Below are 25,983 nucleotides of genomic sequence, written 5' to 3'. Positions count from 1 at the left end.
AGGATGCCTGCTCAAGTCCGAATATTACTGGACTGGCATCGCTGGGTGTATCTCTTTTTTAACCATGGGGTCACCATACTTACGGACGTAATGCTACTCAGACAATAGCCCCTCGCACTTTCTCCAAGCTCCATGGGATGGCTCTATTGGTCTACCTTGTCCATCTCTCCAGAGTCCACCAGACTCCTCACCACATCTCTTCACCTTCCAGACAGTTTATCCCTCAGGTAACACAAATCTTCCTATATTAACCAATATGTGTATGCGTGCATGTGTGTGTGTTCACATTTTAAAACTTAAAACAATACAACGAAAAACAAAACAAAACATAGATTTGTTAGCTGTCACATAAAACCCTGCTGTCTATTTGACAGCTATGTTCGCCCTGGTGTGACAGCCATGTATGGTCGTGTGTGTAAGTGTGGACTTTACTAGCACCTACTTCAGTTGGTAACTGTGTCACTGTATAAAGTCCTCTATGTAGTGTCCTAATCATGTGCTGGTATTGCTATAAAACGATTTCTCAGTCACCTCAACATCGCCCCCTAGACTAGAAAAATGCTGAAGACCAATGTATATCAATCGATTTTCCCTCTGCCAAATCACATGTCATTCTCAGTACCTCACATTCAGTTACTTGACTAAGTGGGAAAGCAAAGGGGTCTATCTCTATATCACTTTCTTCAAATATAACAGTATCCAGTACATGCCTGTCTAACAGTGAAAAAAATATAAAACATGAAAATTCTACATTTTCTAGGGTTTTACATTATGTCCTATTTTGTAGTAAAAATCCTACTCCAATGTTCTATACAGAGATGCATATCTGTATGCCTAACCTCTAGCATTCTTCTGTCCTCCTGTCCTCCCCACCCTTTGTGCATCCATATAAAGGCACAATTTTGTACAGGAAGCACGAACCAAACAAAAAAACAAAAAAAACAAAACAGATATGCAATCTATAAAACATGAATCGTATTTCCACAACAGAACCTTTCTGCTTAAAATCAGCAGTTTCTATACACATGAAAACAAAACCCCTGACTGTTTCTGTAACTCATGTCAATCTAGTGTGTGTATCTCTGAATTTGTCTTATGTAAAAAAATAAAAATATGTTTTAGCCCCATTGAGACTGTGTCTGATTTTATCTCAGAGAGAGGGAGAGAGAGAGAGGGAGAGAGAGGGAGAGAGAGGGAGAGAGAGGGAGAGAGAGGGAGAGAGAGGGAGAGAGAGGGAGAGAGAGGGAGAGAGAGGGAGAGAGAGGGAGAGAGAGGGAGAGAGAGGGAGAGAGAGGGAGAGAGAGGGAGAGAGAGGGAGAGAGAGGGAGAGAGAGGGAGAGAGAGGGAGAGAGAGGGAGAGAGAGGGAGAGAGAGGGAGAGAGAGGGAGAGAGAGGGAGAGAGAGGGAGAGAGAGGGAGAGAGAGGGAGAGAGAGGGAGAGAGAGAGATACTAGCGTTTGTGTAAAGAATGAGAAATAGGAAAGCAATGAATGATGGGAATATAAAGATTTGAATACAAACATACATGCAGAAAGGGAGATTTTTTTTTTCAACAAAATGACAGCTGGATTGGACTCTGACTCTATGGGGAAATGGCTGTATTCATTTAACTATGATCCCTCCCAAGAATGACTAGGGGGTCTTAACCGTGCAATCCAGTGTCGTCCGTCATTTGTTCATTAAGAACTCGGTATCTCATTGACTACATACCTTTTCAATGGACTTTCCTAACTTATAATAGAGAAATGTAAAATTTAACTGTTGATGACTCATCTGAGATGCCTAAACGATATTATGGAGCAAAGTATGTATATACTTCATTGTTGGATAATGATTCTCAGCCAAACAAATTATCATGAGACACTGCAGCCTAAAACAAAGAGTGTTCCATTTGTCTATTGTTAATTAGTCTTTCAAGAGTAATTCTTCTATTTCTCTATCTCACCCCTTTTAAACACTACGTCTATACTTCTTTTGTCTGCCTTTATCTGTGAAGAAAAGACAAGATAGTTATCTTAAACAACAAACAAACCAAGCATTCTCATTCTTTACCATCGGCCAGCGATTAGGAAAACAAGCATTTGACAACATAAAACAAACAAACAAAATCAACAAAGATTACTTTTTAAACTCAGTTTCTTCCTAAAAGTACACACTAATACTTACCATAGATTAAACCCCCCCCTGGTTGTAGGACTGCAATGTCTGACCTGAACTCTAAAGTTGGTTATAGTTCTCCCCCAAAGTATTAATGGCTATGGGGTGTGCAATCAATTGTTGGGGAACCTCTGAAACTTGTGTACGCCTCCTTTGTGGGTGTCTATGTGGTTCCCAACCCAGGTATCCCTTTTTTTTTTTCTACACAGTTCCTACTCCTGTGTCCCTTCTTAAGGCAGTAAAAACACGTCCTTGTCATGTCTGCACAATCTTTTGCTAGGTGTCCTATTTTATTGCATTGAAAACACTTCCTCAACTCATGTTGTCTTCCTTTTTACAATCTCTTGCGAAATGGCCTTCTTCGTTACACTTAAAACACCTGATTTTTCTATGTTTCTTATTATGTGGGTTGTATGCTGGTGGTCGGGTGTGCAGACACTCTAATGCTGGGATACTTACCATCATTACCCTATCACTTAGTGTCTCTTTCTCTTTATTCATACTTCTATCATGTTCTATAGCTGACTCCCTGAGAGCACTTACAGTGATTCCTTTCCAGTTTGGTAATGAAGTTTGCACCCTTCTTTTCAAGTTTTCCCTGAGGCCATCCATTAGAACTTTAACAGCAACCTCTCTGTAGGGTACACTATCTTTTATGTCTGGTACCCCAGTATATTTGCCCATTTCTATTAGAGCTCTGCAAAAATAGTCTGTTGCATTTTCACTATCTTTTTGCTGGATAGTAAAAACTTTACTCCAGTCCACTATCACTGGAAAATATATGGCCAACCGTGTGATTATTTGTCTAATATTGTTCCGATTATGATCCTCGGTTAAGGATTCATCCTCCTCCAACATACAATCCTTAATGAACTTTTCATCATATTGATCCCCTAATCATCAGCAGCTGTCCGGTGCAGTCGGCGAAGAGATCGCACATTGCATACTTTAGTTATTGATATTAGGGAATAATCCTTTGTATGATGCTGGCTATGAAAGGAGCAGACCCCCTGGAGAGACGACCCCCACCTTTGGATTCCTTAGATTGAATCAACCTATGATCTGTTTACACTGGACCCACCCAACGTCTGGACCTATAGAAACAATCTACGTCATCTCTATTGTTCAAGTGTAACACTGTACTGTATATAATCATAGCTGCACACACGCTGGCCCTCAGTCAACTCTGACACCGTATTCTAAACAGATATACTGTCCACCGGGTCCCGTGGGTGCGCAGCGTGCGCAAGCGATTGCATTGGTATGTACTTATCTTTTGGTATTGGCTGTGCTGTACTGTACTTTATCATAATATAATAATGTATTGAATTGTTGATTATTTACATCTGCTAAAATATACCACCATGTGCTTTGGAAACACATACAATTGATTGAGCAATGCTTATTTTAAAACGATAGAATTACTTTAATAATGACTATAAAAAGCAAATGCAGTCTTACCAGAAAACTGACAAGAGAAATCACTGACCTGCTTATGTTACATTCCGAACTGTGGCAAAGACTGCACTTTCTATGTACGTCAGTTGCCATAGTGACTTTAACTTTTTAGTTATTGATAGGCATGACACCTTTCCTATAACCTAAACCTTTAATAACACTACAATGTACATATAATCACTATATATATATATATATATAGACTAATAATAAACCAAATACTATCTGCTCCTGAATTACAGTGTAACAGAACCAATATGAAATTATATAAAATAACTAAATGTTGTAATGAGAGTGTGTGCGTGCGTATTTTACCGTGCGAACGCACCACACCACGTGTTACCTGGCGTACGCTTCGCAATACGCACGGCAAACCAATATTAAACCAATATACTTTCGTTCATCCAATTATACGACTTCAACATCATTATGGAAATCGGAATTTCTACGTCGGTGTTCTTGCCGTCGTAGTCATCAGCATCATTCTGAGGACTACCACCGATGCGACCTGCCTGTCTGTAGGCTTCGCTGCTGGACGTCGAGCAGACCTGGCATGGTGTCCCGCTGCAAACCACCCCTGGGGTCGGATGACTGGCCCCCAGAAGATTGGCCCGAGGAATATTGACTCTGGAACCTGCCTGAGACCGAAATCTGGACATTCTTTGTTTGGGAGCATTAACAGGGAGAAAAGTGCTCTTTCCTCCTGTTGCTTGACTGATAATCAAGTCAAGCTGAGGTCCAAACAAAACACCCCCAGAAAAAGGTATGGTCTCAAGAGCCATTTTAGACTCCACATGATGATGATGATCTAGTTAAAAGTGTTATTAGTAGCTCTTTTATAGAAACTAAACAGTATTTTAGACTTAGTGGCCCTTTAAAGTTTAACTCCACCTTCAGGGAACTAAAATGGGCCATAATGATCTTCTTTCCTAATAACATAACCTGGTTCATTTCATTTTCAAAATATGTATATAGTATATCTAAAGCTGGGTACACACTACAGAAATTTTTATCAACTTTTTATGCAGAGCGATTTTACATGCGATCGATGTTCCGATCGCTCGGTCCATGGACTGCATACACTAGCCTTGTTTAGGACGATAAAGGGAAGAGTGGACGTCCCTTTAGCGACTTTTTACAGCCATGTTGTCGTTAGCAAAGACTGTAATTTCGTACTCACTGTTGTGGATCGGTCGGAAGTTTATATATACTACACAGCGGAAACGAGATTGGAACGAAAATATTAAACGGTACGACCAACTAAATGAGGCGACAATCGTCCATTTGGGCAGACTTTTGACCATCGTGTCACTGCACACACTGACCCGACTTTTGAACGAGCGGTCGTATGTTGGCTGTTTGAGCCGATTATTGGACGAAAACAGTGTAGTGTGTACCTAGCTTAACATAGCTGATTGTTTTCTCCCACCATCAGGTGAAAAAACTTACACTGATCCAGCAGAGTGTGGTGAACATGTTATGTGATGACCACTACCATCACTAGATCATTCTCTTTGAATTGAATCCTTTTCATGTCAAAGAGCAAATAATGTTATATGATATGGTTTAAAAACAGTGCTATCTGAATTCATGATGTAATGTTGGGGTTGTCTGTATATTATTTCAAGAAAAAAAAAATTTCAAAATTGTTTCACCTGATAACCAATAAAAACAAATGATCCAACCTCCTGCCATTAGACGTACGTTACGCTCTAAGCATTTTAAAAATGCATAATTGCCTGAAGGGGGCCTTGCTTTAAATGGGGGCCTTGCTTTAAATGGAGTTTTCATCTCTGGACATCCCTCATCCATAGTTTGCGGCCTCAACATGAGGGTCCCTCCTTTGTCCAATCAGTAACAGTTTTCACTACATTCCTCCTATCTCTAGCTCATTGAATGTTCCCGACTGCTTCCGTCCTCCAAGCCCTTAATCCCGAGTCCTCCTACAGTGTGCACTAGCAGTGATAGTTAGGTAATGGTAGGGGTTCCCAAGAGAGGGACTTCCACCTGTCTGCTACACAAAAATGTATATCCCTTTTAAAAACATGTTATATTGCAGAAAAAAAAGTTATTTTATAGTATTCCTTTTCTTGAGTAAAATAATGGTATACAGAGAACAAGATTTCTTCACAATGCTGCTGTTGGGTTTCCACAGAAACCATCAATACAGAAATTCCTCAAGGGAAACACAGTTTATGCTGTATTTTAGAGACTGCATGCCAAAAAACATATCAAATGGCTAGTGGGCAAACAAATGGCAACATAGACCTTACAGGGGAGGAGGAAAGCATCTGTTAGCGAAATGAATGTGTACAGCATTTGGATCAAAATCCTCTAGAACTTTCGTACATTTCCGCAAGACAGATTTATTGTGGGTGGCTTTTAAAAAGGTTACCGAAAATAGAAAACCATGTCACACTTACTTGCAATGAACGACATGACTTCATTTGCATATCAGAAAGTGCCAATGTGCTTAAGATGAGGTTCTGTAGCACTAGAATCTGGATATCATCCACGCTGTACATTTAATGTGGGGATAAAAACGAGGAAAAAAGAAAATCAAGGAAACATCTATGAATCATTGTGATAATATAAAACTATGGAACTAAGACAGGCTAATAAAAAAGAAGGAAAAAGAAAGACACCATAATTCATATAAGAACTCCGTCCCCTGCCACTTCGCAACAATAACAATTCCCCTGGATATGTGGATGAGATTTTTTAATTTAACTGCATATAAGAATTCCCTAATATGCCACAGACTCTCTAACGTTATACAGGTGAAAAGATTTTGTTATGAAAAAAAGAAAATTACAAACAAAGACTTCTAATGCAATACCTGTTGATAATTTCTAATTCTCCCTCCTGGTTTGATTCATCACCAACAGCCAAAACTCGAAACCTGACAAATAAAAATTGTGTCATGAGTACAATTTGAAAAGTATGAGTTTTCAGTACTGCAATATAATTTTAATATTAAAAGAGGTTTTAATATTGAAGCCCTTTTGCAAGTAGAAAATAAAACTTGGGGCAAAAACACAAACTTTTATTCAGTTAATTTATGTACAATTGCTAACACACTAAATCATCTGGACCAGATGGCTAACATTCACAATCCTAAAGGGACAATTCTGCCAAACCTTTTTTTCTCATCTAAAAGATTCTCTACCGGCTGCTATACAAATGGATTGTCAAGAAGTAAAGAGATGAGGTAACTGCTGGGTAACTATAGACCAATAACTACAACATGCATAGAGGGAAAGCTATATGTGGGGTGAAGGGACCAAATTCAGTGGTTTTTGTTCTGCATCTTTTTCTCAGAGTCTGTAGAGGGACATACACAATGTGAGAGGACTAACCCCTAGGATCCAGGGCACTAGAAATAAAAGAAGACAGTCACCTCCACCTATATGTTTCCCTGCCTAAACAGCAATTACAATTAAAATAACAAGGGGAGAAGGAAAAGAGAGTAAAACAGAAGCATAAATTACCAGGTGGGATGAACTGTGCAATCCCACTCCTTCTCCAATCTCCACTTTATAATATTTTGAAAAAACAAACAGGGACGACCAGGGGACTGCTTTGCAAATCTGGGCTGTCAAGATCTTGTGACATACCACACAGTAATCTTTATGGAAGCACAAAGACGTGCTCAGTCAATGCAAGGGAGCAGCGTGCATTGCTCTCAGAGCCAGGTCCTACAGAGATAAAGGAGAATGAATGGGCAGCTGAACAAAGATGCTCTTTGTAAAAATACTCTAACATTAAGAAGCAAAGCTAGGGCAGAAACCTGTGCCCTTTCCATGCTACATGGGAGGAAAAGCCGCAAATGAGAGATACAACACACTTTGGGTGGAAAACTCTGTTCTTTGCACCAGCCGAATTAAGAGTTTCAAACCCTGTGATATGTTTGCAGCATAATCTAAATAATGTGGACAGCAAAGCCCCTTTTCTTAAGAATCAAAAGCCTGTAACAAAAAGGTAAATACCACAGTTGATTGATAGATCTGTGGAACAGGATTGTCTGGTCCAATCAGGGGAGGTGAACAGTACCAGCACCCCTTCTTGTCTGACCTCCCACAGGAACTGAGGAATCAACGAAGTCCAGGAGAATAGGTAGACAAACTGGAATAGCAATAGAAGCGCCAGCACGTCAATGAGACACGACCCTGGGTCCCAGACCATTGCCACAAAGGGAACTTATGATTTAGTTTTGATGCCACTAGAACCGTCTCTCTGAATACACAAAGACTCGCCTGAAATGACAACTCTGAAAGTTTGTCTCACAGTTGTCCATTCCCAGGAAGTAGATAACTGAGATGATTGAAACAAAACTCTGCACAGACTACAGGATGCAAGAAGGTTCCCTTGTGGTCTAGAGTGACTCTCTGTTGGTTCAGATAAACCACTGCTCTGGCATCGTCTATCTGGGACTCTGACCACCTGGTGATGTCCAAGTACTCAAGGCCAGGAAAATGGACAGAAAATTTGTAAGATTCTGAGGAGACCACTTACCTGACTACAGAGAAGGAAACATCCGTGAACTATCTAGATGGTACTCTTGAGATGTCAGAGAGACCTGTTCCAAGAATGGAGAAGTGCATTATGAATGTGCATGCGGCTTTGCAAATATGGCATCACTTACAGGGTCCAGACCATAGGTCCCACAACACATGCAATACCAGATAGTAGTGTGCAGGTTTTCAATAAGTGGAACTATTAGCCCCTGGACAGAATTATGTCATGGGAAAGAACACTTTCTAAAAACACTCTTTCGAAACGGAGGCCTACTGGATGGGTTGTTGATGGGTCTGTGCAACTCCAGGAGCTGAATAGTAAGCTGGAGATGATGAATAATTTGCAGGATCAAGCAGTCAAACCAATTAACCCTAAGCTTGAAAGTAAAACTAGAGAGGCACTGTTTGTTGTCCCATATGCGAATATGATGATAAACATCCTTGATTGGAGGAGACCGAGAAACGCATGGCCTGAATCACCTACCAAAGCAGGTCCACCTGGATTTGCTTCTTCAAAAGGAATTTGCTGAGGGTCTTTAATATATTCCTAATGCCCAAGCGGGATAGTTCCTTCGCTTTAACTTGCATTAAGAGTTAAAACCTTAAACTGCACTGATTGATCCATAGGATAAAAACAATAGAAATGTGATCCAGCGCTAATACTTCCGCATAAAAAATGTACAAAAGTGAATACAGTGATAGAAAATAAAGAGTAAAAACATTTAATATAGATAAAATGGTGATACACATATACAGCTCATATCCTTATAAGTCATATATGTATAATATCTCAATGGGTTATCTATCGGTGCTGGTAAGAACAATCCCTAATGACAGGGGCTGTAAGACAAAGTCTGTGCACCCGATGGATCAGGCAAATATAGCTTAGTTCAATAATGACCATAACATTCAGTAACCTTTGAATGGTTCAGTGGAATGCATTTTTGATCACAGGTCTATGGTAATTCAAATAACAACAGGAAGTAACCAGAGGTTGGGCAAAGAGGTTGAACAGGAGAAGAGGAGATGCGGCTCCCAATACTTCTGCACCCACCAATCTATTTTGCTGTGCTGTTCTCTCATATGACCACAATAGGTCGTTGCTTCGCTCCTCTAAACAAGACAAGTTTGGTCCCATGACTGCTTGACAACAGAGTAGTGAAAGAAACCTCATTCTGAGGAAGCAAAGAAAAAAAGATACAGCAGGCAGGGACCTTTTGAAAATATTTTCTGCCAAACGAGACATGAGCAAGAGGACTCTCTCTGTACACCCCCATAAAATTGGTTAAGGATCTGGCATCTGGTGGAATCATGGTCTGCTTCCACTGAGTAGAACAATGCATCCAAGATATTACAGACACGCTGTTATCCTATCGGCATGTCTTCAATGCTTGAAAAAGCATGCGCTATTTATCCATCCATATCGTATGTGCAGTAACAGGAAAAGGAGGACTGGTGATGCTGCAGGGGTCAGCAGCAATGGCAAATCTCTCCTCACCATAATCTGAGGATAAGCAGAGTTGAGGGTGAAGAACTATTGCAACGAAAGAAGGGGTAAAAATACATCCCCTGTCAGGGGACAGCTGACCCTCAAATTAGTATAAAAAATAAAGTTTCAAAACAAAACAATGCAATTAAGGTAAAAAAAGCCCTGTTCCGACTGCCCGTATAGGGCAATAGAAAAGGAACTGAGGGGGGAGATGGGTATAGCTAGGGAGAAAAAGGAGTCAGTTTTTTTTTTTTTTTTTTTAATGTGCCCTGTCACCTAGAGGTGAACCATAAGCTAACCTCCGTATGTCTCTACTGCTGAAGAAAATATGTATTAAGAAATATAAATCAGTAAAAAGTGCTAAAATTGGTATTAAAAGTATTATTTTTAGGCTTATGGATAGAGATGCTTGAAATTGTTTCAAAGTGGTTGTTGAAATGGTTCTCAAACTTCTACACTAAAAAGTACAGCAAAGCGAATCCAGTTCGAACATGTATAATCTCATATGGCTACATTATTTAATGAACTCTAACTCAGAGTTAACAGCTTAGCTGTTATAAAATACACAGCATGTTGGTTGAACCAAAAACAAATCAAAAGGTTCAAGAGAGATAATTGAGCCTGGTTGGTTCGACCAGATTTTTACACTAATAGTTTGAGCTTAACAAATCCTGGATGATACAAGATGATGTAGTGTAATAAGGTTTGTGAATATACTCAAAAATATAAGAGAAACATGACAGAAAAGTATGACAGCTGAAACTCAATGTTGATCAACGTAAAAGTTATTCAAAACATAGACACAGTTTACAAACTAAATAAGATGCTGTTAAATAAATCAATCATTAAGAATGATCTAGGTATTCTCATAAATCTTGGCAATAGCATGTAATGCAATGTTCAACATGTAGAGCCAGCAGAATATTGACTTGTATTAAAAGGGAATAGAATGAAAATCTCTAATGAGGCCTCATCTTAAACTTCTAGAACAGTTCACAGAAAGCTTGTCTTGGATGTGGAGAGGATGCAGAGAAAAGAAACAAAGGGCAAATACTTTAGAAGGGGACATGGCAGAACTCGGGAAGCATTGTCTGGGCTAAAGTTATATACATTAAAATAAAATCATTTTAAAGTGAGATATGCTAACAGTATATACATTCATGGTCCCTACAAAAAACTCTAGCAACCTATTAAGTATCAGAGACCTACAAAAAAAACAAGATCAGTTCCATTTCAACGCAAATATTTAATCTTCGGCTACAACAAGGGTTTTTTTTCTTTTTTTACAGTAAAAGGTGAAACTATGGAATGTACTTTCTCAAGATCTGGTATGGACAGAGTGTGTAGATAAATTAAAGAGAAGATTAGACCTCTTCCTTGCAAATCAGAACATAAAGTGCTACTGTCACAGATAATATTTTGAGTGTGTTAAACCAAGTAGCAGTCAGATTGTCAGTATGAAGTGAGGACTTCTACCATTACGGTAAACTGGGCTATGCTTAAGGTATTGTAAAAATGAAGCTTTGCATTTAATGAAAATGGATCTTTTTAAACTTAAATAACTATATAAATAGGTAGCTTAAATTAGAGGTATGTACAATAAAGCAATTTACAAAATTTCACTATATAAAGATCATAGAAGCTCATTGACACTGGGAGTACAAATCTGCAATGAGTTATAAAACCAATACAGTTTGCAGCATGATACTCATTGTCAGACAATGCTATTTAGAGTTTTGTCAGCTTGGAGTTTGTGAGAATTTGTGGGGTTATGTTTGTCCACCCACCTCTTGAGGATTGAACACAAATTCTCAATGGGATTATGTTCTGGGGAGTTTCCTGGCCATGGACCCAAAATTTCGATGTTTTGATACCCAATCCACTTGGAGCACCTTGCCATAAGGCAAAAGTGATAACCATCATGCTGGAAAAGGCAATGTTCGTCACCACACTGTTCTTGGTTGGTTGGGAGAAGCTGCTCTTGGAGGATGTTTTGGTATCGTTCTTTATTCATGACTGTGTTCTTAGGCAAAATTGTGAGTGAGCCCACTCCCTTGACTGAGAAGCAGCCCCACACATGAATGGTCTCAGAATGCTTTACTGTTGGCATGACACAGGACTGATGGTAGCAATCAGCTTTCCTTCTCCGGACAAGCGTTTTTCCAGATGCCCCAAACAATCTGAAAGGCGTTTAATCAGAGAAAGTGACTTTACCCCAGTCCTCAGCAGTTCAATCCCTGTACCTTTTTCAGAATATCAATCTGGCCCTAATGTTCTTCCTGGAGAGAAGTGGCTTCTTTGCTGGCCTTCTTGACACCAGGACATCCTCCAAAAGTCTTCGCCTCACTGTGCGTACACCTGCCTACTGCCATTCCTGAGCAAGCTCTGCACTGGTGGTGCCCTGATCCCACAGCTGAGTCAACTCTAAGAGACAGTCCTGGCACTTGCTGGACGTTCTTGGGTGCCCTAAAAGCCTTCTTCACAACTATTGAACCTCTCTCCTTGAAGTTCTTGATGATGTGATAAATGTCTGATTTACGAGCAATCTTACTAGGAGCAATATCCTTGCCTGTGAAGCCCTTTTTGTGCAAAGCATTGATGACTGCACGTGTTTCTTTGCAGGTAACTACGGCTAACAGAAGAAGAATAGTGATTTCAAGCACCACCCTCCTTTTAAAGCTTCCAGTCTGGTATTCTAACTCAATCCGTATGACAGAGTGATCTCCAGCCTTGTCCTCATCAACACCCTTTACCTGTGTTAACGAGAGAATCACTGACCTGATGTCAGCTGGTCCTTTTGTGGCAGGGCTGAAATGCAGTGGAAATGTTTTGGGGATAAAGTTCATTGTCATGGCAAAGAGGGACTTTGAAATTAATTGCAATTCATCTGATCATCGTTCATGACATTCTGGAGAATATGCAAATTGCCATCATAAAAACTGAAGCAGCAGACTTTGTGAAAAAGAATATTTGTGTCATTCTCAAAACTTTTGGCCATGACTGTATAGTAAGATATGATATGACTTGTATGACTAATGTCCACTAAAAACATAGCATGAAAGAAGCAGTTTGCAGATTAAAGTTTACGTAAATATGGTCCTCTCTATTCTAGATGGTTACAAGTACAAAAGGAAGGCAGCAGGTGAATTCTGAAAGTTATGTATATATAATTGCTGTTTTATTACTATAAATAACTATAAAACACACAAAGCAATAATTTCTACTTGTATGACATTATGACATTACCTATTAAACAACTCCTTCACATTGTCTGGAATCTCATACACTGGATCACCCAGAGCTGTGCTGAACTTTCGTCTGAGACAAGCCACAAACTCTTTAAACTCTGAGGCACAAACCTTTAAGAAAGATGAACATTTTAGTTGGCTGTACCACGAATATCAGTTTGCTTTGAAATAAAATAAAACAAGGTAGAGTTAGTAAGTTATTGTAAAGCAAACTTAAAGCAAGTAACACCAAGGCTATTTACCTCGTCATGGTGTACCTAATTAAGCCTGGCACCAACCAGGTGTATGAGACGCATTAGTATTTAAGGAGGTGTGTGTATGTGTGGGTAGTATATAGCAAAGTAGATGGTTTGAAAGGATATATAAGTGCATTGCTTGCCATAATGAGTATATATCAGCTGCCTCCTGTTTACCTCATTGCCTCACAGTGCTTGCCTTGCTATATGTTCATTGAACTGGAGCTGACTGTATATACTTGCATGACAGCAGTAGTAACGACCAAACAAGGCGAGCCCTATCAGGCGCCAAGACTGAAAGGGGCAGAGCCCTATCAGGCGCCAAGACTGAAAGGGGCAGAGCCCTATCAGGCGCCAAGACTGAAAGGGGCAGAGCCCTATCAGGCGCCAAGACTGGAAGAGAGCAAAGCCCTATCAGGCGCCAAGACTGAAAGGGGCAGAGCCCTATCAGGGGCAGATCCATGTACGGATATTAAAAAAATTATTATTAAAGCGCAATATAGCTACTTCATATCAGGAAAATAAAGATAAAAATAATATAATGAAAATGAAACTAGAAATCTCCTGCAGGAGGCCGAAAATATCTAAAAAATAAAAAAGCTTTCAGGTGCATGTGCAAACTGATGCACATGGACATGTCAGAGCAAAAAAAGTAACAGTTACTATAGAAGCACAGACCTCTCACAATCATTATGTCTGTGGCAGTGAGAGTTTTGGCCGAACTGGCGTGTGTAATTAAAGAGGGTGATCGTGTCCCTTGTGGAACTTTTGAGTTAATAAGACGAGGTCTGAGCCCCCCATTCTTTCACACAAACCATTCAGAGCTTGTTGTAAAGCAAATTTTGTGTAGGGACGTGGGAAGTGTGACGGTGGGGTAACTGGTTTAGGGTTTTTTTTATATTACGAAATGAAAATTGCAGTACAACACTTGTAAACTAAAAAGAATAATAGACTAATTCACATTGCTGTTAATTCCCCAAAATTCATACCTTAGGATCCTCATAACATGCCTTCCGATTCATAAATTCTTCAACAAGTCCTTTATCCTGGAACACTTCCGCCAAACACACTCTAGAAGAAACATGCAAAACATAACTTGTGGGGTTGACTCAAATTATTTATGGGATATTTCACAAGTACTTCTGTGACCACAAATACAGATCACAGAACTTGTGGACTTCAATCATCATTATACAGTTTTTCACAGTAAGAGGTGTATTATTTCCTAATAATTGTGAAGGAAATTAAAACATTTTAGTATTTTAAATTAGCATGGTGTTAAATTATAGTTCCGTTTTCTTTCTCTGTTTAATTATGTGCTTTTAAAAAAAAAATAAAAAAAAATAAAAATATATTTGTATTCAAGCTTTCAGCCAATACAATTAAAGCATAACAAAAGTAGCTTAGCACACAGTTCCAGTACTTTTGAGTATATAGCCTTCAAGAAAATGTGTATAAAGCATTAAGCATATAAGCAACACGCAGTTCAAGTGAATGTCCAATGTAATGTTTGGCCAAAACAGATCTAGCTTTCCCTCCCACCCCCATTGAGCACTGTGATCCCTGACCCTAGTATCCAGTAGATACATATGCACAAAGGAGTAGGCTTGTATGGGTAAAGGGGGTGGGGGGACGTTCAAGGTGGATAAAAATCTGCTACCAGGGAACTCATGGCATATCTAGATTTCACCCAACGAGACCACACTTTATAGTACTTAGGTATAGTGTTTCTGGATTGGTAGGTGAACCTCATATCCCACAGAATCATTCACCAAAACCACCCAGAGCAGCAAAACTAGGCCCATCACTGGCCATCCACTTTGGGCTATAATGGCCTTAGCCAATGCAAGGAGGTTGGTGACATATCTGGTCACGCTCCTGCCAGGGGCGGACCCAGACATTTGCCCTACCCGGGGAGATTTTATGGGGGGGCGATTTAGGGCCCGCCCCCTTTCTGTGTTCTAAGGCTGCCGGCGGCTGCACAGTATGTGCAGGTCCGTTCAGCAGTGACAGTGTGCTGTCCCGCTGCTCTGATTGTGTTTAAAACACCCTGGATCTGCCACTGGCTCCTGCCAAGCAGCAAATCCACTCCTATACTGAACACACAAGTCTTACAAAATAAAGGAATCCTGATTCCTGTATCTCGTATAGCCTCCACCACTTCTGACCAGAAGTCCCCCATCACAGGACAATCCCAGAGGAGGTGCAAGAAGTTAGCAGGGGTTCCACCACACTTTGGGCACTCAGAGTCAACTTCGACACCCATCTGGTGCAGCTTGTGTGGGAGGTAATAGACTTTGTGTAAGTATAACTGCACTTGTCTAAACCTGGTACACGAGGTGGCCTTTCTGGCACTGTCAAGAATGGCACTCCAGTCACTGTGTTACTAACAAAGCCCCCGAGGAGAGAACCAGTACTACAGAAGAAATAGGAGAAGAAAAAACAATATTCTGGAACAAGAAAAAGAACCCTAAGTATAGCATCTAAACAATGAACAAAGAGCGTAACCAGCGTTAAGAGAAGAATTTTACGCAAGTACGAAAAAAAAAAAGATTTTTACTCACCATAAAATCGATTTCTCTTAATCCATTGGGGGACACTGCGAGACATTGGGGATATAGTAGATGGGACTAGGAGTTTAGGCACTTAGACTTCCTCCCCTACTATGCCCCTTCTCTCCTGTAGCCTCAGTTTTGTCTAACCAAGCGTAGGAGGAAGAGGAGCCCTATGGGGCTAAACAAAAACTCTGTTTTCTATTTTTATTTTTTTTTGTAATAAAATTCACACAACAGAACTATTTACAGAGCACGAAAGGGTGGGCAGTGTCCCCCAATGGAGTAAGAGAAATCGATTTTATGGCGAGTAAAAATCTTCTTTTGTCTTTTCTACCATTGGGGGACACTGCGAGACATTTTTTGGACATACCAAAGCTGCCTCTAAGGGAGGGAATGCTCTGGAACGGCTGCACGCAACACTCTGCGCCCAAAACTCACATCCGCGGATGCAAAGCCCTGCAACCTGTAGAATTTTAAAAAGGTGTGGACTGATGACCATGTTGCCGCTCTGCATAGCTGCTCCGTCGAAACCCCATGGCAGGCCGCCCAAGATGCGCGGACAGCTCTAGTAAAATGAGCCTTTAATGATACTGGGACAGCCTGAGACGCCCGGACATAAGTCAGAGAAATAGAGGACTTTATCCAGGGGGCAAAGGACTGCTTAGAATCTGGCCAACCTCACTTCTGTGCATTGTTAAGATCAAAAAGGTCCTTTATTCCACGGACAGAGGCTGTGTGGTCACCATAAATACGAAGAGCACAAACCACTTTCAGCAACCGAAAGTCATCACTAGGAGAAAACGACGGGTGGAAGGCCGGAACCACAATCTCCTGATTTAAGTGAAACCTGGACACCACCTTTGCAACAAAAGAAGGCTTGGTGCGCAGGACCACTCTATCCTCATGGAAGTTTAAGAAAGGAGAACTGCAGCAGAGCGCTGTTAATTCGAAGACTCTACGAGCTGACGAGATAGCCAAAAGAAATACGGTCTTCCAAGTGAGATGGCGTAAATCAACTGACTCCAGAGGTTCAAATGGAGTCTGGGTAAGCGTGTTAAGCACCAAATTGAGATCCCAAGGCACCACTGGGTGAACGAAGGGGGGCTGTACATGAAGAACTCCCTGCAAGAAGGTCTGAACATCCCTGAATCTCGCCAGTTGCGTTGAAAATAAACGGAAAGCTCCGAGACCCGAACCTTGAGGGACCCCAGGCGGAGCCCCTCATCGAGGCTGGCCTGCAGGAAAGCCAGTAGCCGAGGGAGGCTAAACCTGAATGTGTGTAGGCTTTGAGCCTCACACCAAAGAATATATGTTTTCCAGACTCGATGGTATATGGTAGAGGAGGATGCCTTCCTGGCCCTAATAAGGGTACCAATGACTTCCTGAGAAAAATCCCTGGCCTTGAGAATTAGGGTTTCAACAACCACGCCGTCAAAGCTATATGATCCAAAGAGTGGTAGAGAAGAGGGTCCTGAGTGAGGCGATCTGGTTGCATTGGCAGATGGAAAGGGGGTGGTGCCTCCAGTTTCATAATGTCTGAAAACCATGCCAGAATTGCGGGCACACGTTCTCTTTTTAACTTTTTTAGCACCCACGAGAGCATGGGTATCAGCAGGAAGAGGTACACTAGGTGAAAATGCCATGGCATCTACGAATTCTGCTTGAGGGTCCCGAAACTTTGAGCCATATCGCGGAAGTTGACAATATAGCCTGGATGCCATGAGATCGATCTCCGACATGCCCCAGTGCTCCACTAAAAGAGCAAACGCCCGTTTGTTGAGGAACCATTCGCCTGGGTAAACTGTCTGCCTGCTGAGGAAGTTGCCTTCTCTAAATGGCTGATATGTTGGGAACATGGCGCTCTCCCCATGCCATGATTCTGGTCGTCTTCCGCATGGCCCCTATACTGCGGGTTCCCCCCTGAAGATTTAGATACGCCACGGCCGTGGCATTGTCCGACTGAATTTGGAGAGAATTCCCTGACAGGAATCTTTGTGCCTGAGTCAGCGTCCTGTACACCGCTCTGAGTTATAGGACGTTGATTGGGAGAGTGGCCTCCTGGGGGGACCAGACACCCTGGAATCTCCAGAACCATGTCACCCCTTCCCAGCCTAACAAACTTGCATCTGTCGTGACTAAGGTACATGTCCAGGCTTGCAGGGACTGACCCCTCTCCAGATTTTGTTTGGATAGCCACCAGGGGAGGGAAAGACGAGTGGGATTGGACAGGTGGATGATCTGCCTGTCTTAATGCACATGAGAACTTGACCATTTCAGAAGGATCTCCCTTTGAAGTGGGCGAGAGTGGAACTGTGCAAACGGCACCGCCTTGAACACGGTCACCATCTTCCCCAGGAGTTTCATGCAACTCAGGAGAGATACCTCTTTCTGCCTTAGAAGGGTCCTGGTCTTGCGGGAGAGAGTGAAGACCTTGTTCTCCAGTAAGTATACTTTCTGAGTCACTGTATCGAACAAGAGGCCCAGGAATCACATTCACTGTTGCGGAATGAGAGAAGAATTGGGTAAATTTAGCACCCACCTGTGTGCTTCCAGAAACTTACAGAGTCAGGCTAGATAACTCATACTTGAAGATCCAAGCTTGAGAATCAAAGATCTGGGCCATCTCCTGAACTTGAGCTAGCAGCAAAGCTGGAGATGTTGCCTTGAACAGCAGATTGTCCAGGTAAGGAATGGCAGTGACCCTCCTGGATCTCATAAATGCAGCCATCACTGCCCTGAACTTGTAGAGTTAATTGATGCCACCACTTAGTACCATATATACAGATATAATATAGAATGTTGATGCATATATTAAAGAGGGTACACACTTTAAGACAACACTCACTTATTTTATGAAATCACTTCACCTCACCACCATGTAACAAATAGGTGGACTAACTCCTTTCACATTTGCTACACTGGTAAGTACACAATGAGGGTGTTATCCAAAAGTGAACAGCCCATTTAATTGAACACTTGTATTAGATCTTGAAAGCATGAGGTACAATATGGCAACAACAGTATAGACTGTATACTAAGGCTTAGAACCAGGTGTAAGCATATAGTGATGTGGCTGTTTCAGGTACATGTGTTGGGGGCAGCAGAATCTAAGACAATTCATTTTTTTTAAAAAAAGGACTAAGCCAATTAATTATATTGCACCTTGCTGGTCAATCTAAAAGAAGAAAAATGGTATTTAAATATAATGTACATAACATTGATATAAAACGATTACATTAGCCGATGTAAAGAATGAAAGTGGTGCTATGTGCAGAGAGATTCATATTAGAAATTGCTGTTTTCCCTGTTAAAACAATCTAATATGACAGGGAAACCATATTTCCCAGAGAATATTCTGTGTACTGGAAAAACACACACCACTTTCTAAGCAAACCATTTACCATAAACCCTTAAGTAGGCTACATAGGACACACACAATTTTGTTGAACTACATGTAATTAGTATTATGTCCTACCAGACATTTGGGGGCAGATTCAAATAAGTTTAAGTTCCATAGATGAGACACCATGGGATTATAGGGTACCAAAACACTGCTTATTTCTGCTTTCACCTCCTATAAGTGCAAGCAAAAATAAGCAATGTTTTATGTACCATAATACCTGCACATGACGGTCCATGCACTTAATTGAATCTGTCTCTTGGCGATTTAATATTAGATGGCTTACTTGTAGTTAAGGTATGTCTGGGGATTTTTCATTATGTAACGAGCCCTTCTGCCAATGGAATGTGAGGTTTTGTCCAGTGATTCGTCCAGGCTGAAATGCATAATATCTCTGACAACCTGCCATGGAACAAATGGTCTTTTTACCTAGAAAACAAAAATAGAACAGGAAATCATATTTTATTATACTGCTGCAGAACATCTTATGCCAGCCTTCCCAGTTTCCATTTAAGGAATTACATTTCTGCTGCAGAACACTTCTTATTGCTACTCCAAGCATTATCTTTTGGTTTATAGTAATGATCATCTTTGCCAATATTTATTTTTCATAATTGTTAAGCTCTACACGACTGGGTCTGCAGTGATGATCTTCACTCTTGCACTAATGTGCAAAAGTTTGGAATCACTAAATAATATCTTGGTTTTTGAAAGAATTTACACTTTTATTAATCAAGGAACCATTAAAATGACTTAAAATATAGTTAAGACATTAGTAAAGTTGTAAATGACTATTATTGCATAAAATGACTGCTTTATAATTTATTAATCTCATATGACTGTAAGCCCCATTTTCAGCAGCCATTAGTGTCCTAATGGCAAACTCTCAATGGCCAAAACAAAACAGCTTTCTTAAGAAACATGTCAATCTATTGCTTTGAGAAATTAAGGCTACTCCTTAAATAGTACATGAAAAACACCAGTGTCATCTGCCACAGTGAAAAGGTGACTCCAGGATGCTGGCTTTATAAGCAAAGTTGCAAATGACCAGGCCCATTTTTTAATTTCTCATTCTACCCAAGCTTTTATTCTTTTTACCAGACAAAAATCTACACCCTTCATACAAAAAAAAAAAAAAAAAAAAAAAAAAAAACCTATATATTTTTCAAATATTCCAATGCTTACTTTGTTCTCTCAAATACAGACATACCAAATGTTTGTTCTTTTAATATGTAGGGAGTTATAGGGACAGAAATAAGCACAAGTATTATATTTAGCTCCTTTTGTCACTTTTAAAACAAAATAAATAAAAAATCTAACCAGGATTTATTAGTAGCTCAAATAACAGTTTCTACTAGACCAATGACAGCATGAACCCAGGCCTGCAGACCAGGAGGAAAATACTAGTGACATCACATGGTGAAAACACCTGGATTTCCTTTCATCCTGCAGAAGCACTGCAATGCTTCCAAATTTTACAAACAGCATTCAGTTTAGAACATCATTTGTGAAGATTGCAAGGCCAGGAACCTAGCGAAACTTACACTCTACCAGACTTCTGTAACTGGCAGCTACGGTCAGCTAGCCCAGACACATGAGTTTAATTTAATGTAAAAAAAAAAATGCAACTAAATTTCAAGTTTCTATACTACCTTTGTATTTAGAATGTTACTGGCAAGTCGACAGAGCATTAGTAAGCCATCCTCCTGTGCAGTCCAGGCCACTCGAAGACGGGTCATTCTTTGTAATGCGTTTTGATCAGCCTCATCATGGTATCGATTTCTTCTGTTTATCTCTTCCTTAGTTTCCTCTTAGAGATATTGAGGTTAAACTGTAAGATGAGCAAACCATACACACCTACCAAACTGACAATTACTTGTTTTGCTCATATATGCCGCTAATTGCCTGTATACCATATTAAAATGGTATATAGTATATATAATCTAATAACTTTGCCTCCATAAAATGTCTATCAATTCTATAAGCTATTTCAAAGCCACAAAAACGCTATTCGTCTCCACCAATCTACAGTTGCTGGTGTTGTAATTTGGTAAGTTTCTAATAAACCCCTAAAATACCATAATGCAGGTTATACTGCTGGGATTAATAATCAGTATGATGTAGTGATAATATCCACATGCTGCTAGGCTCAGGGTAACCATTCACCATGGCAAACAAGAAATATAAAAGACAGTATGGCCCAGCAGTGGTTCAATACAAGATAACTCTTAAATGGAATCATTTATTTAATAATATTAATTTATAAATATCTTGGAGATCATTAAGCTCACTTTCTAATAGGTAGAAATGGACATTTACTTTGAGAAGCCGCGTTACTTACTCTTCCTCCTCTTTGCTTTTGGCTTTTTTTCAGTAACTTTTTTTTGTCTTTTTCGCTTTTGGTTTTTCCCTCCAGAAACCCGTTTGTTACGATGTGCTGTAGCTTCTTTCACCATTTGAACAACCTCTCCTTTCTCAGATATTGTCACATCTCCAAAGACTTTTTTCTGGCTACCTGAATTCCAAAAGAACAAAAATGATATGGCAGGATGCCTAAAATATTTTATACTGGACAATTTGTAGCTTATTACACAGTGCCGTAACGAGGGCGGTGCGAGCGGTGCCGTCGCCCCGGGCGCAAGGCCATGGGGGCGCAGCAGCCGCCCGCTACCTGCCTCCATAGCTTCAGCCCTAAGAGAGAGAGAGATACTTACAACAGTTGGACGCTTCAGCCCTTAAGTCCGTCCCGCAGTGGAACGCATGTGCGTTCCACTGACAGGAAGTTCGGCATTTGGAACACATATGCTCTCTGCGTGTGTGCATATATGCATATATATATATAAAAAATTCTTTCAGAAAAGTGCTAGCCACACCCACATTAGGTTGGCCACACCAACTTGTCACATGCCACTCCCACTTAGATGGGGGGCGCCGGTGCCCTGTCTCGCCCAGGGCACCAAAATTTCTAGTTACGGCACTGTTATTACAAAACATATGAAGCTTGGTTAGTCAAACGCAAAACAGATTTGAAGAAGAGAATCATCAAGTACTTTATTGCACTGCATCATTACACAAGAGAACTATCAGAGGATAACTACAAAGGAACCTTCATACAACCATGTATGTATATAGAGCAATATAGCACCAACTTGGTTGGAGAAGACAAAATTAACTGATATGATCTGTCCTTTTGTGGCCAGCTTTAAACTACGATTATTTACTAAGCAGTGAAGCATTATAGTAGTACCAGCTGGAGTTTACCAGTATGTTTATAGTCTGTGAAAAAGGGAATTATGATTCAATATTTTACCTCTTGAGCCAAGGGGTAAAGTATGCTTTGTCAGGAAAGTCTGAAGTCTCAAAGTAAAACCCTCTTGATCAGATTTAGTCTAAACAAGAAAAAAAAAATTAACATAGAAACAAGACAAAGACAACCCAAACTGACCATTACAAATCATCTTTGTGCCATGTAATATAAGCCCACCCATTCCTTAAAAATGCTTAACACCGTAATATGAATTGCATTTTTGTTGTCTGAAAATCATGGTTCCAGAAAACAGAATTGTGCAAAAAAAACATTAACACTGCACTACCACCTAAAGTGGTGAACAATTTTCTACTTTATAATGGCTGCAGAATAGGAGTGTGTGAACAAGAGGACCAAACACTGCAATGTTGTGAATGCATCTTCTCATTTGTCCTCCGGCTCAAATCACTGCCCAAAACTTCACATTAAGTTTCAGCTGGGGCTGAAAGACTAACTACAGATCCCGAAAAAAAAATCACTGCACAAGAAAGTCCCCCAGGCTTTGGGAAGAGGGAGTGGCGCTATACTGTTTTGCTCCCTCTGGTGCTAGTGCAGCTTTAAAGCAAAAAATCATCATTAAACATGTATGGTTTTAGTTATTTGGGTGGATTCCATGCATTATATAATGTGCTCAAAAATGAAATCAATGTGAAACAGATAAGGAAATCTGACAGACAGAAGAACCTTATTTAAAAGCATCTACTTGAAATAGAATACTAACTCTTTTGGTTTTATTAATAATATAGCTTATCCAAATCCAATTGCGCTTTAGATGGCTGTAAAAACTTGAGTCAAGGCCACCGGCTCCTAATCCATCTCCAGGAATCGATCCATCATCCACCACCTCTCTGCTGCCCCTTCAATGGAGAACACTATTGTTAAAGCAGATTTTTTAGTTTCACAAAACAAAAGACAATATGAATGAAGATTTCAATACAAATCAAATAAGAATGCCATCCAAAGTTGGTTTTCCAATTGTATATATCCAATTAATAAAATTTGCAAACAAATATTCACATTTTTAACATTACCATGGAAAATGTAAGATTTGTTTTTTCTAACTCGCCTATGCTTTACCCTGTGTGGTGAGCCAACCATGTATTAGTACTCTAGTGCCATATTGACTATATGTGTTGAAGCCCCCAAAAAGATTTTTACTCACCGCAAAATCGATTTCTCATACTCTATTGAGGGATACTGAGAAATTGGGGGTTTAGTAGTGGGTGTAGGAGTCTAGGCACTTATCAACTTCTTTGATCTTCACTCTCCTCCCCTACTATGCCTCTTCTCTCCTGTGGATACCTCAGTTTTGATTAACCATGCATATAAGAAAAAGGGAGCCCCAAAGGGCAAAGAGCATAAACATAAAAATTCACACAACAGAACTATTTATAAAGCAAGGGAGGGTGCGCAGTTTCCCCCAATGAAGTAAGAAATTGATTTTACAATCAGTAAAAATCTTCTTTTCTCTTTCCTAACATTGGGGGACACCGCCGAAACATTGGGGACATACCAAAGCTGCCTCTAAGAGATGGAATGCTCTGGAATGGCTGCATGCAATACCTTGCGCCCAAAGCTCATATCAGAAGATGCAAAGCCCTATAACCTGTAGAATTTAGAGAATGTATGGACAGATGACCATGTAGCAGTTCTGCATAGCTGCTCCGCTGAAGCCCCATAACGCGCCGCCCAAGAGGTGCAAACGGATCTGGTAGAGTAAGCCTTTAACGATACCGGAACAGGCAGACATGCCAGAGCGTAAGCCAGTCTAATAGCGCAAGTGATCCAGCAAGCAAGCGACTGTTTTGAAGCTGGCACACCCCGCTTCTGAGCATCGTAAAGAACAAAAAGGTCTTAGTTTCTACGAACCGAGGCTGTGTGGTCTACATAACAATGAAGAACACGAACCACAACCGGCAACATTAAATCGCCCCCTGAGGAAGAGGAAGCAGAGGAAGGGGAAGGCGGAGGATGGAAAGCTGGGACCACAATCTCTTGATTTAAATGGAACCTGGACACAAACTTTGGAACAAAAGAAGGTTTAGTGAGAAAGGACCGCCATATCATCCTGGAAAATCAGGAATGGGGAGGTGCAGCAGAGAGCTGCTTATTCGAACACTCTACGAGCTGTCGAAATCGCTAACAGGAATACCGTTTTCCAAGTGAGATGGCGTAAATCCACCGAATCTAGAGACTCGAATGGCGTATTTATTAGTGCATTAAGCACCAGGTTGAGATCCCAAGGTTCTACTGGATGAACAAAGGGGGGCTGCATATGAAGGACCCCCTGCAAGAAGGTCTGAACATCTCTGATGACCGCCAGCTTCCACCGAAAATAAATGGAGTGCGCCGAGATCTGAACCTTAAGGGTGCCCAGACGGAGTCCCTTATCTAGGCTGGCCTGCAGGAAGGCAAGCAGTCTAAGGAGATTAAACTTGGATGTGTGGAAACCCTGGGCCTCACACCAAAGAATGTATGTATTCCAGACTCAATAATATATGGCCAATCGGACAATTTCCTGGCCTTGATAAGCGTACCAATAACTTCTGGTGAAAAACCCTTGGCCTTGAGAATTAAGGTGTCAAAAGCTAGCCAATCTAAATCGTGGCAGAGAAGAGGACCTCAAACAAAAGGTCTGGATGCATTGGCAGATGGAAGGGAGGATCCACTGCCAGTTTCAGAATGTCTGAGAACCATGCTCTGCGTGGCCAATGGGGAGCTACCAGAATGGCGGGGACCCGCTCTCTTTTTAACTTTTTTAGTACCCGCGAGAACATGGGTATCGGGGGAAACATGTACACTAGGCAGAAGTGCCATGGAACTGTCATGGCATCCGTGGAAAGTGCTTGAGGGTCTCCAGACTTTGAGCAGCACAGGGGGACTTGATGGTTTAGTCTGAATGCCATGAGATCGATTTACGGCATGCCCCAACGTTCCACTAGAAGGACGAAGACCCGCTTCTTGAGAAGCCATTCGCCCAGGTGAACCATCTGCCTGCTGAGAAAGTCGGCCTCCCAATTGCCCACACCTGGAATTTAAACGGCCCATATCTGGGGTACATGGCGTTCCACCCATACCATGATCTTGGCTGTTTCCCGCATGGCTCTTATACTGCAAGTTCCCCCTTGATTTAAATATGCCATGGCCGTGGCATTGTCTGTCTGAATCTGAAGAGGTTTCCCTGCCAGGAACCTCTGAGCTTTCGTCAACGTTCTGTAAACCGCTCGGAGTTCTAGGACGTTGATCAAGAGTGTGAACTCTTGGGGAGACCAAAGGCCCTGAAATCTCAGGGATCCTGTTACCCCTCCCCAACCTAGCAGACTTGCATCTGTCGTAAGTAAGGTCCATGGGCCGGGCTGAAGGGTCTGACCCATGTTCAGATTTTGCTGGTTAACCACCACGCTAGGGAAAGACGAGTGGGTCCTGACAGCGAATGATCTGCCTGTCTAGATGCTCCTGAGACCCTGACCACTTTCGAAGAACCTCCTGTTGAAGAGGGCGAGAGTGGAATTGTGCACAGGGCATGGCCTCGAACACTGAAACCATTGTTCTCAAGAGTTTCATGCAGCTGAGGATGGACACCCCTTTCCGCACAAGGAAGGTCCTGGTTCTGCGCA

General features: G+C 41.1%; 1 protein-coding gene across 1 annotated transcript in view; it reads right to left on the bottom strand.

Annotated features, from left to right (window-relative positions):
- Positions 1-25,983, bottom strand: part of GTF3C1 (general transcription factor IIIC subunit 1) — a 137,780-nt gene that overhangs the window by 47,377 nt on the left and 64,420 nt on the right. Inside the window, exons 21-29 of the mRNA XM_075179861.1 lie at positions 23,088-23,223; positions 22,370-22,448; positions 21,401-21,574; positions 20,712-20,869; positions 19,346-19,488; positions 14,094-14,175; positions 12,867-12,979; positions 6,454-6,516; positions 6,038-6,131 (exon numbers count right to left, since the gene is read on the bottom strand). Of these exons, the coding sequence (XP_075035962.1) occupies positions 6,038-6,131; positions 6,454-6,516; positions 12,867-12,979; positions 14,094-14,175; positions 19,346-19,488; positions 20,712-20,869; positions 21,401-21,574; positions 22,370-22,448; positions 23,088-23,223 (1,042 nt within the window). The remainder of the gene's footprint in view (positions 1-6,037; positions 6,132-6,453; positions 6,517-12,866; positions 12,980-14,093; positions 14,176-19,345; positions 19,489-20,711; positions 20,870-21,400; positions 21,575-22,369; positions 22,449-23,087; positions 23,224-25,983) is intronic.

This window comes from Mixophyes fleayi, chromosome 7 (genome assembly GCF_038048845.1).
Source record: "Mixophyes fleayi isolate aMixFle1 chromosome 7, aMixFle1.hap1, whole genome shotgun sequence".
NCBI lineage: Eukaryota > Metazoa > Chordata > Amphibia > Anura > Limnodynastidae > Mixophyes > Mixophyes fleayi.
Note: the sequence above shows the minus strand (reverse complement) of the source record. Positions and strands in the feature narration are given on the sequence as shown.